The 12,060-nt window shown below is 42.2% G+C and overlaps 1 protein-coding gene across 4 annotated transcripts in view; it reads left to right on the top strand.

Moving 5' to 3' along the window:
* Positions 1-12,060, top strand: part of PDE8B (phosphodiesterase 8B) — a 215,026-nt gene that overhangs the window by 198,015 nt on the left and 4,951 nt on the right. For all 4 annotated transcript variants that reach the window (XM_081307174.1, XM_081307172.1, XM_081307171.1 and 1 more), the window contains 2 exons: positions 5,327-5,544; positions 6,991-7,111. In XM_081307174.1, the coding sequence (XP_081163300.1) occupies positions 5,327-5,544; positions 6,991-7,111 (339 nt within the window). The remainder of the gene's footprint in view (positions 1-5,326; positions 5,545-6,990; positions 7,112-12,060) is intronic.

Genomic DNA, 12,060 nt, shown 5'->3' with positions numbered 1-12,060 from the left:
TTGGGGGGGGGCCCTACTAAATTGGTCATTTCGGTGTTACAAAGACATGTACCTTTTGCCTAGCCCTGTCCTTCCCCAAAATGCTTAAAATGTTAATTTATGCCACGATAGAGACTCCTTTACATGTGTGGCTGATCCATAAGCCTGTGCTCTAAATGTTCACCAGGAGCATTGTGAAATTGAGTGTTAGACCAGGACGCAAGAAAAGACCACTGACTCCAATTAAAATCAAATTAAAGCAAGCTTATTATTTCGACCGGCCAGGCTGCCTTTCCCTCCTAAAATGGCGAGAACAAGACAGCAGCCCCACCTTTCCTACAGCCCAGCTTTATAGCCCAGAAAGTTACACAAAAGTGGGGTTACAGATAACAGAACTCTGACAAGCATCACACTAATAGTAGTTTACATTTTTTTTTCTGGCCCCAACATCAGAATTTATGAAGACCATTAGAGCCTCAGAGAGGGTCGTTGTCTGGCCAGGAAAGGCCAATATTTATGAGGTGTCACTAAAGTTTCAGAGAGGGCTGCTATCTGGTCAGAGAGCCAGGCATGGGTGAGTTCAAGGCACGGGCAGGCATTCCAAGCAGGTTCAGAATTTGCAGTAACTTATAGTAAAGCAGAAATTAGCTTTTCATGGCTTTGTGGCAAGATGGCTCCCAATTTTAATAAAAGATCAGGTTGGGTCTATCATTGAGTTGCAGGACAGAACTTCATTATCATAGCGAATGTTTGCTAGGTCTTGAGGTAAAGTTATAGTGTCGGGATTTGGCCACTGGTAATGTTACAATCTAGATAATATTGAGCTACTCACTTAACATGCGTGTGTGTATGTTTTCTGTAGGTTGTAGGTATGAATTTGTGAATCTGTATATCAATGACTTGTGCCTAATTGGGACAGAGTTCCACATCCCTCGCTCTTACTTAGAGTTCAGTGCTGTCTGTGCATGAGTCCTGATTTGTAGGGTGGCCTTGTGTCCTCCCCATGGAAACCTGGTAGGAGATCCCCATTGCCCCTCTTTCTTAACTACCATCGATTGCACAGTGAAGCTTGTTGCTGAGGGCCATTGCCAAGTAGGAATGACGCATCGAAATTTCCTTGCCAGCGTACCCCATGTTGCTTAGAGGACATTCGCTGGGACATTGCATGTATGCTTTAGTAAGGTGACCTTGCTCAAGGACCAGGGCGGATCCGGGTTAGAGCTGATCAGGTTTTAAGTTCCAGGTTTAAGGTGTACCCTGCGGGGGGGGGGGGGGGGGGGGGGGGGGGGGGTAGGGCGTATCCTGCTGCCTCAGGCACGCCTGATCCTTGAGTTCCCGTTGAGTTCTTGTGAGATTCAGAAAGTATTGGGAAAAAAAAGCCTCGTGGAGTAGGTGAATTGGGCGGCAGCAGAACTTGGATTTCCCCAGAACGTGTGTAGAGGCCGGTGTGAGTTCAGGAATAAAGAATTGCTGTTTGAATCTACAAGGTGTGTGGTGGCTCGTGATTCTGTGCCCAGCCAAGACTGCGGCAGCTTGTGATCTCTTTGGTACAGTTAGAACTAAAGTTTAATATTTGGTTTACCTTTGGGAGAAATGCTATATAGAGGCTGAAATTCTCTGTGAATACTTGACATTAGATTGTTTTCTCAAAACAAGTGTTGATGAGGGATCAAGACCCTGGATGCTGAAGAAGAGACAGTGGGACAATTACAAGGAGCAGAAACAGCATCCAAACTAGTGTCATTAGTTTGTCAGTGACTTATACTGTTATTCACCCTCCTAAGTAAGAAAGCAAAGGATGTGGTCCAAGAATGACGCTTTTGAAGAATTTTGTCTTCTACTTAAAAAAAAAAGAAAGAAAGAAAGTAATCGCAAAGTCAGGCTGTGTTTGTAACACCTCCCTCTGAGGAGCCACAGCACCTCTGCATCCCCACTGGGGATTCTGCTGTGAAACGGCTCACCATGTGATGGTGCACAGCTGAGGTCTCACCACCCGCTCAGAACGGCCCCCAGGTCATGAGCGCTGTGATCCCCAGCAGCTGCAGCCTTGAGTGAGAAGTGAACCTCACCTAAGCAGAGCTCTTCTAGGAAAACAGGTGAAACATGTGACCAGTTAGGAGACACTTAGTCACTTCATCATCTCCCTGCCCACCCCACCTCCAAAATAGGTATTCTCCTTCAGCTTGGAGGTTCTGCTAGTGCATTCAAAGTCTGATTGGGTTTCTCAAACTACACTCATAGAAACAAGGCTTACAATTCAAGGCATTTCCTAACTCAGGCAGACCCTGCCAGAGATTCAGAAAACATAGAGCTGCAAAGAACCTTGGAGACTTGGGGTATTAAAGTCTCCTGAGCTCAGAGGTTTAGTTCCCAGCTTAAGATCACCAAACAGTCCACCACGAGGCACTTGCAGCAGGATTTACGCCTAAGGCCTCTTCCATCAGACCTGTTACCACTGAAGAAGAGGGTCAGGAAAATGTATTACTTCCTTGACTCATTAGTCCCTCTAATTTCCTAGGGACAGTAAATCTACAATCTTCTTTTTGTGTGTGCTGAGGATTGAACTGAGGGCCTTGTGCGCGCTGTAAGCACATGGACCACCACGGAGCTCACCCCCAGCCCCTATGGTCAAATTCTTAATGTCACTATTATAAAGTATCCTCTATCTAGCCATAGAGACAATGATCCCAGAGCTGACAGGTCCCTTCAGTTTGTTATGGACGCCCCCCATCTTCCCCTCTTAACTGATTCATAGGAGCTACTGCAAGTAGAGGCCAGGACAGCCACATTCCTTTCTTATTCTCTGGGTCTAAATGACTATCATGAATAAGGAACTATTTGAAAGACTGTGGCTAGTCTTTCTCGTGGGATCCAAATTCAAATCTACTTCTAGTTAAAGAAATAAAACACATCCAGAGTGATCTGCGTTTCCTGAGATTTGGAATCTCACCAGCTGCAGGTTTGGGAGCTTCTTCCACAAACAGCCCCTCACCACCCCCACCTAGGCAGGCCCTTGCTTCTCCTCACTCCTTGATGATATCTAGCCTGGTCTTCTGTTGCCACCTCTCAGCCATTTCTTACAAGACAGTGCATTATTAGTCCTCACCAAACGGCAGGACACAGCTCATTATTGGTAACTTTGTAGAAGTGTTGTTGTCATTGTGTTTTTGGTTTAAATCAGTGTAGGCTGGATAGGAAGGCAGGTCTCCTCTGGTGCCACCTGTGTTTTCTATTCCAGTTACTTTATTTCATTGAATAGTTTAAAAATAAATTGAGGAGAGGGGCCTGGGATTGTAGCTCAGTGGTAGAACACTTGCCTAGCACATGTGAGGCACTGGGTTTGATCTCAGCACCACATAAAAAACAAATAGATAAAATAAAGGTATTGCATCCATCTACAACTAAAAATTAAAAAATAATAATAAACAAATAAATTGGGCAGAGACTCCAAGCAAGATTGGACACATTACAGGAGCCCTAGCTGGGGCCTAGAGCTTGGCCCCATGGGTCCTCACTATATAGGTAGAATCACTGGAAATGGAGCCCAAGTTGAGGCAGTTCTGAGTCCTGAGCTTGGAGATAACTGACTGCACCTGCAGGTTACAGTGTCCTCTCTTGAAAGCAGTGAAACAGGGTCAGTCATGCTTTCTTGGCCTGGTTACTACAGACTCTACCTTGAAAAGAGTTGAAAAGATGAATAACATCTACTGCTGCTTGGGAAACCTGGTCATGTTGCCCAGGACCAATCCAGGTTGTTGCTTACCAGCTCCATAAGGTTAGGATTAAAAATGGAAATGGCTCCTTTTGAGGGGAACAGCTTTCAGCAAAGCACACCACAGCCCTCAATCCAACACAAGCATGAGAGGTGTCTGTGCAGGACAATGCTGTGCCTCAGATTCAGCCCTCCTCACCTGAGCAGCAGTTCCCCCCCCCCAAGCCTTTCAGCAGGTTGGGCACACCAAAAACTATGGCCACACCTCCAGCTTCACTCAGGGGAGCACTTTTCCCCTTTCTCCCTGTCCTTTAGCCATGCTGATGCTCTCTAGTTTTCCTGAATAATCCCTTTTGCTTGTTTGCTCTCAGGAGCTTCATGTAGGCCATTCTTGTCCCTTGTTTTCTGGTTAACTCCAGCTTTTTCTTCAAGTCTCAGCATAAAAAGAAATCATTTCATTAGAAAAGCCATCCCTGGCCACCCTCTGGGTCTGTGTCATCCAATTTGGTAGCCATTAGCCATACATGGCTATTAAAATGAAATAGAGTTAAAAAGTTTAGTTTCGCCATTGCACTGGCTACATTGCCAATTTCCAGTAGCTACACAGGACCAGGGCGTTGAATGGAACAGACAGAAAACCTTTTTGTTGTCACAGAATGCTTGTTGGACAGTGCTGCCCTAAATTAGACTAGGTCTCATGGTGATAGTCACAAAGCATTTGTACATTCCCTCTTAGAACAACCACACAGTTACTTCTATTGGTGTGTTTTTAAAATTTATTTCTATTTCTCCCTCTAGATGATAAGCTCCATTAGTGCAGAGACTGTGTCGGTACAAATCATTGCTGTAACTATGACACTATGCCTGATAACTGGCACCCAGTAGGCATCTAATAAATAATTACTGAATGAATTATCTCCTAGAATGGCATCTCTTCTATAACAAGAACCTATTTGATAACTTCCTCCTAAAGCTTCAAGCTAAGAACACATTTGTATCCCCAGATGCACTGGTTTGTGTTCTTAATTTGCAAAATGAAAGCTTTAGAGTTTCTGTTCTTGCCTTTGCTACCTGCTGTTCCAGAACTGAATTTCATTCTTAGCTGCAAGTGCCCCCTTAGCTTTGGGGTCCAGGTAAAATTATACTCACCCAAGATCCTCTACTGCTGGGCTCCAGTCACCCTACCGTTGTGTGACTAGTGCTGTTCCACCTGTGCTCTTTACCACCAGCACTCTCAAGATATTTTCAGAAGTGGGCAAACAGAATAAGTAATATTTGTCATCCTAGGCCACTCTACTGTATCTGTCACAGAAGACAGTCACAGTGATACTATACAGCATGCAATTCAGGAGGCCTTTGGTTTTTTCCTGCAGAACTGGAGTTCATGGGCTCTGGGAAAGGGTTTAGGTATGGACTACAACTGCAGCTTGGGGTTCCATTTCCCTCCAGATAACACAGCATCACAAGGTGACATGATGTGTCCAAGGCTGCCTCTAAGCTAAGGCTAGCAGAAGGCTAAAAGAACATTCTAAACCCCCCCCCCCCGCTCCGGCTCTTTCCCTCCCAAGACAGGAATGGACACAGGTCTCCAGAACCCAATGAGTAATGCCCAACATCATTTTCCCCTTATCCCAGGGAAGCCTGGACCAGCTGGATGAGGTGGCAGCCCTGATTGCTGCCACAGTTCATGACGTGGATCACCCGGGAAGGACCAACTCTTTCCTGTGCAACGCGGGCAGTGAGCTCGCTGTGCTCTACAATGACACTGCAGTCTTGGAGAGTCACCACACAGCCCTGGCCTTCCAGCTCACAGTCAAGGACACCAAGTGCAACATTTTCAAGAACATTGACAGGTTTGTTGTGCCTGGGCTTCTGTGCTCAGGTTTGCAAAGCTCAAGTGGGAAATTCAGCTTTCCCTGGCTTCTCTGAATACTCTGGAAATAGGAATAGTTGTAGCATTGTATCTGATAACAAAATAATATCCTGAGCCTTGTAAACTTAATTTTACCTTTCAGACTGCCTTCTTGTTTTTAAATATCATTTGGTGTTCAGTCAGTTCATGCAAATGTTTTTACCCTCTCAGGAGGACATCTTGTCTTTTGTGTAACTCAAAGAAATGTGTCCTCTCCTGTCTTTTCACACTGTTTTTGGCCACTTGAAATTCTACCTCATGAGGTCTTAGCAGGAGTGCTGGAGCCCAAAGGGTTGGGAAGGGAGGGTTTCCTCACTCTGAGTTCTCTTCTGCTGATAGCTGGCCAGATGTGACCACACAGGAACAGTTCTTCTTGCCTCTGAGTAGCCCCGAGGTCAGGCTGTGGGTATTTCCTGTGCCGTGGTTGGACAAACCTCCTGGGAGAGGACCCAGAGCTCGCTTGGGTCTCAAGACTTCTTGTCTCCTTGAGCTTATCACTAGTCTCCAGAAACCTAGGGAAATTAGTTTCAAGTATCAAGGATTTGTTTGTAAACTTTTGCAGAAAGAATTTTTTCCTTTTGTGGGGGAGGCAGGGTACTGCAGATTGAACTCAGGGACACTCAACCACTGAGCCACATCCCCATCCCTATTTTACATTTTATTTAAACAGGGTCTCACTGAGTTGCTTATTGCCTAACTTTTGCTGAGGCTGGCTTTGAACTCTTGATCCTCTTGCCTCAGCCTCTTGAGCTGCTGGGATTACAGGTGTGTGCCACCTCTCCCGGCGAGAAAGAATTTCTTCTAATAGCTAATTTCAGCCTCTCCATTCTGGCTCTTAAAGTTAAAAAAAAATGATAGGAATTGAACAGTAATTTGGGTTTGATGTTCATCCATTATGACTTCTAGTAGTTGCAAGTTAGAGAATTGCTTATTAACAGGAAAATCTCTTTCAATTCCATCATCAGAAGAAATCATGAGAGTTCTCTGCATAGGAGTCTTGTCTGCACAGAATGCAGAGGGACAGCTTATCAGGAAGTGACAGTCCCAGCCTGTTACTTCCTTCCACCTCCCTGGCTCTGGTGTTCTCAAGGAAAGGGAGAAGGGACTTACCTTGTAAAATAAGTGTCCACCATACAACAGTTACTTTCTTTTCTTTTAATACTCATCATTCATATGAGGACGGGTTAGCTGTCACTGGGGACAATGGAATAGTGTCTACAATCCTGGCTTGTTGAAAGGACGAGCAGGTACACTTTTCTGTGATCTGCACTCATTTAACTCTGGCCCAGCTTTCTGCCAGGTTGTGGGAAGCATGGTGAAAGGCAACAGAACAGTTCTAATTTGGGAAATGATGTGAACAAGGCCCTTTGTCTTCTGGTTATTTTAGGAACCATTATCGAACGCTGCGCCAGGCTATTATTGACATGGTTTTGGCAACAGAGATGACAAAACACTTTGAACATGTGAATAAATTTGTGAACAGCATCAACAAGCCAATGGCAGCTGAGGTAAGCATCTCCCATGTAATGAGATGCATTCAACTGTACTTTGATACATGAGCACCCACTCTGGCATCAAAGCATTTTCTCCCTCTTGAATGCAAGGTGGTTATTTGCTTGGAGCTGGTAAAGGGCCGAAAGTTCTGGCTTCTTGTTTTTCTTGGGGATGAGAACAGATTGACAGTGTCCATAGCAACTCTGAGCTAAGTTAAAAAAAAAAAAGGCTCTGAGATAAAGCCAGTAGTGATAGAAGTATGATAGGCCCAGAGAATTTGCTGGAAGGAGCCTGTAGACCCGTGGAGACCGGCATGAACAGTGGCATTAACTTAGGGGAGCCGAGGCCTTTCTAATTCTGCTCTTGGAGCTCTTAAGAGACCTCACAGTTGGAGAATGTTTTTAAGAACCTCACTCCTGCTGATTCAACTTAAAAGCATACTAGTATCCGAAGACTATATTGAAAATGGGACAGAAAAGGAAAGTTGTTTTTCTTTTTCTTTTTTTTTTTTTTAAGCTTATTGATGTACCTTGGACCTGCCTTAAGGTCCTTAAAATCTGGGTTTTAGGAACAAGGGACAGAAGGTTCACATTTCTGTTGTTTAAGATGAAATCAACAGTCTTCTAAACCATGAAGCTGTCTGCAGCCCTGCAAAGGTAGCATTCTGCTCACACTTCTGGAGCACAGGAGGTTGGAGAAATGGATGGATGATGAATGGCTATCTTTTTTATTTTTTTAATCAGAAAATTCAAAAAACTTTATTTGGAATTTTAAAGTTAAAGAACAATATTAACCAAAATTGGAATTAGAGCTGGTAGAGTCTTTCTTCATTTTTCCAGATAATTGTTTTAAAAGTTTTAATTTATTTGTCCTAATTAGTTATAAATGACAGCAGAATGCTCTTCAATTCATTGTACACAAATGGAGCAAACTTTTTGATTTCTCTGGTTGCACCCAAAGTAGGGTCACACCATTTGTGCAATGATACATGTACCTAGGGTAATAATGTCCGTCTCATTCCACCATCTTTCCTACCCCCATGCCTCCTCCCCACCTCCCCTTTGCCCCATCCAAAGTTCCTCCACTCATCTTATGGTCACCCCCCCCCCCCATTATGGATCAACATCCACTTATCAGATAAAACATTCGGCCTTTGATTTTTTGGGATTGGCATTCTCCAACTCCATTCATTTACATGCAAATGCCATAATTTTATTCTTTTAATGCTGAATAATATTCCATTATATATATATATATATATACATATACATATATATATGTATATATGTATATGTATATATATATATATATATATATATATATATATATATATATATATATATATATATCACAGTTTCTTTATCCATTTATCTATTGAAGGGCATCTAGGTTGGTTCCACAGTTTAGCTATTGTGAATTCTGCTGCTATAAACACTGATGTGGCTGTGTCCCTGTAGTATGCCGTTTTTAAGTCCTTTGGGTATAGACCAAGGAGTAGGATAGCTGGGTCAAATGGTGGTTCCATTCCAAGATTCCAAAGAATCTCCATTCTGCTTTCCAGATTGGCAGCACCAATTTGCAATCTTACCAGAAATGTATGAATGTGCCTTTCCCCCCACATCCTCACCAACATTTATTGTTGTTTGTATTCTTTTTTATTGGTTTTATTTTTAAAATACATGACAGCAGAATGCATCACAATTCTTATTACTCATATAGAACAATTTTCATACTTCCTTTTGTAAATAAAGTATGTTCACACCAACTCAAGTCTTCATACATGTACTTTGTGTATTGATGTCTATTACATTCCACCATCCTTGCTAATCCCCTGCCCACTTCCTTTCCCTCTCACCCCTCTGCCCTATCTAGAATTCATCTATTCCTCCCATGTTCTCCCTCCCTACCCCACTATGAGTCAGCCTCCTTATATCAGAGAAAACATTTGGCATTTCTTTTTTTGGGATTGGCTAACTTCACTTAGCATTATCTTCTCTAACTCCATCCATTTACCTGCAAATGCCATGATTTTATTCTCTTTTATTGCTGAGTAAAATTCCATTGTATGTTGTTTGTATTCTTTTTTTTTTTAAAGAGAGAGCGATAGAGGGAGAGAGAGAATTTTTTAATATTTATTTTTTAGTTATCGGCGGACACAACATGGTTGTTTGTATGTGGTGCTGAGGATCGAACCCGGGCCGCACGCATGCCAGGCGAGCGCGCTACCGCTTGAGCCACATCCCCAGCCCTTGTTTGTATTCTTAATAGCTGCCATTCTGACTGGAGTGAGGAGCAATCTTAGAGTAGTTTTGATTTGCATTTCTCTAATTCCTGGAGGTGTTGAACATTTTTTTATATATTTGTTGATCAAATGATTGCTTGTATATATTCTTCTGAGAAGTGTTTGCTCAGTTTCTTAGACCGTTTATTGAGTTGTTTGTTTTTTTGGTGCTAAGTTTTTAAAATTCTTTATATATCCTGGAGATCAGTTCTCTGTCTGATTTGCATGTGGCAAAAATTTGCTCCCATACTGTAGGTTTTTTCTTCACCTCATTGATTGTTTCTTTTGTTGAGAAGAAGCTTTTTAATTTGAATTCATTCCATTTATTAATTCTTAATTTTATTTCTTGCACTTTATGGGTCTCATTAAGGAATTTGGGGCCTAATCTGACTTGATAAAGATTTGAGCCTGCTTTTTCTCCTATCAGATGTGGGGTCTCTGCTTCAATTCCAAGGTCTTTGATCCACTTTGAGTTTTGTGCATGGTGAGAGATAGGGGCTTAATTTCATTTTGCTACATATGGATTTCCAGTTTTCCCAGCACCATTTGTTGAACAGGCTATCTTTTCTCCAAAGTGTGTTTTGCATGCTTTCAACTAGTATAAGATAACTGTATTTATGTGGGTTTGTCTGTCTTCTATTCTATACAGTTGGTCTACATGTCTGTTTGGGTGCCAATACCATGCTGTTTTTATTACTGTGGCTCTGTAGTATGGTTGAAGGTCTGATATTGTGATGCCACCTGCTTCACTCTTCTTGCTAACAGGTTGCTTTGGCTATTCTGGGTCTCTTTATTTTTCCAAATGAATTTCATGATTACTTTTTCTATTTCTATGAGGTATGATGTTGGGATTTTAATTGGTATCACATTGAATCTGTACAGCGCTTTTGGTAGTATGATCATTTTGACAACATTAATTCTGCCTATCGAAGAGAATGGGAGATTTTCCACCTTCTAAGGTCTTCTTCAATTTCTTTCTTTAGTGTTCTGTAGTTTTCCTTGTAGAGGTCTTTTACCTCTTTTGTTAAATTGATTCCCAAGTATTTTATTCATTTTTTTGAGGCTATTGTGAATGTGGTAGTTTTTCTAATTTCTCTCTCAGAGGATTCATCAGTGATGTATAGAAATGCATTTGATTTATGGGTATTGATTTTATATCTTGCTATTTTGCTGAATTCATTTATTAAATCTAGAAGTTTTCTGGTGGAATTTTTTGGATCCTCTAAGTATAGAATAATGAATGGATATGTTAAAGGTAATATGATGATCAGTAAGAAGACTATAGAGCACATCATATGACTAACCTGGGGAGAAGGATAGTGTCCATTTCACCAGTATTGAGCCCCCTCCAACAAGAACTTCACAGTACAATGCCAGGGCTTTTGCCTTCCCCTAGCACCTTATGGGAACAAGAATATGGGTATTTCAAGGGGAAAAGTTACACAGAATCATAGAATTAGAATTGGGAGGGTCATCTATCCAAGTAAGACCCCCAATTCTTCTGTTGAGATTTATGTTTTACTGTGAGGTCTGTAGTAAGAAGTATCTTCCCATTGCTCAGCAATCAGAAAAATCTTCAGAAAGTATTCAATCAATGCTTTAATAAATAAGTCCAGTCTCAAAATAAAACAAAACTCCCTGAATGTTATGCAGTCTCTCATTTTGGCAAAGCCCTGGAAAACTAATTAACTGTTTTCACACAATTAAATCAATGGTGCCTTTGAGAATGGAAAATAACTTCCCAGGCTCTATAACTGGCTTGTGCCTGCATGTATGCCCACCCACTCCCCAACCTGGCTGTGTGGCTCAGGAGCACTGACATCCTCCCATTAGTATGTATCGGTGCATAACCATTGTTATAGTCAATTTTTTTTCACTGCTGTGACCAAAAGACCTGACAAGAATAATTAGAGGAGGAAAAGTTTATTTGGGGGTTCAGAGTTTCAGAGGTCTTTGTTCATAGAAGGCTGGCTGCATTCCTCAGTGTTCAAGGTGACGCAGAACATCATGGTAGAAGAGTGTGGTGGAGAAAAGCAACTCAGGACATGATGATCAGGAAGGAAAGGAGGCATGGGGAGACACTCTTCTCAATAAGGACAAAATGGCATTCCCCAGGGACCTGCCCCCTCTAGTCAAATCCTACCTCTTCTAGTTACCATCCAGTTAATCCCTATTGGTTTAAGGCTTGATCCCTGATTGGGTTAAGGCTTCCATAATCCAATCATTTCACCTCAGAGCCTACCTACTTTGTCTCACACGTGACATTTTGGGGACACCTCAAATCTAAACCATAACAACCATCTCTTCCAATGTCATTGAACACACATACTCCTGCCCTAGCCCACTTTTGCTCCATCTACCCCAAATTTACATGGCTTACACTCCCTACCACCCAAAAGATCAGCCAAGAAAACAAAGGTGTCCATATACCTTCTGAGAATGAAAAAAAATGGGAGGGGTAGACAGAAGGTACAGGAGAGGGGAGCTGGTGAATGGGAACAAGGAAAATAAATGAAGAAATAACTGAAGAGTCACCTGTGCCATCTTCCCACCTTTAACATATTCAAGAACTGGAAACTCTGCCTCTACACATTTTCTGAAAAACTGGGGATGGGGAGAACCCTCTTTCTTTGAGATTACCTACCAAGTTGCTCACAGATGCAAACATTGCCAGTAGTCTTC

This window comes from Spermophilus citellus (genome assembly GCF_964194105.1).
Source record: "Spermophilus citellus genome assembly, chromosome: 1".
In the NCBI taxonomy this organism is placed as follows: Eukaryota; Metazoa; Chordata; class Mammalia; order Rodentia; family Sciuridae; genus Spermophilus; species Spermophilus citellus.
The sequence above is the reverse complement of the archived record's forward strand: the minus strand, read 5'-3'. Positions and strand labels throughout refer to the sequence as shown.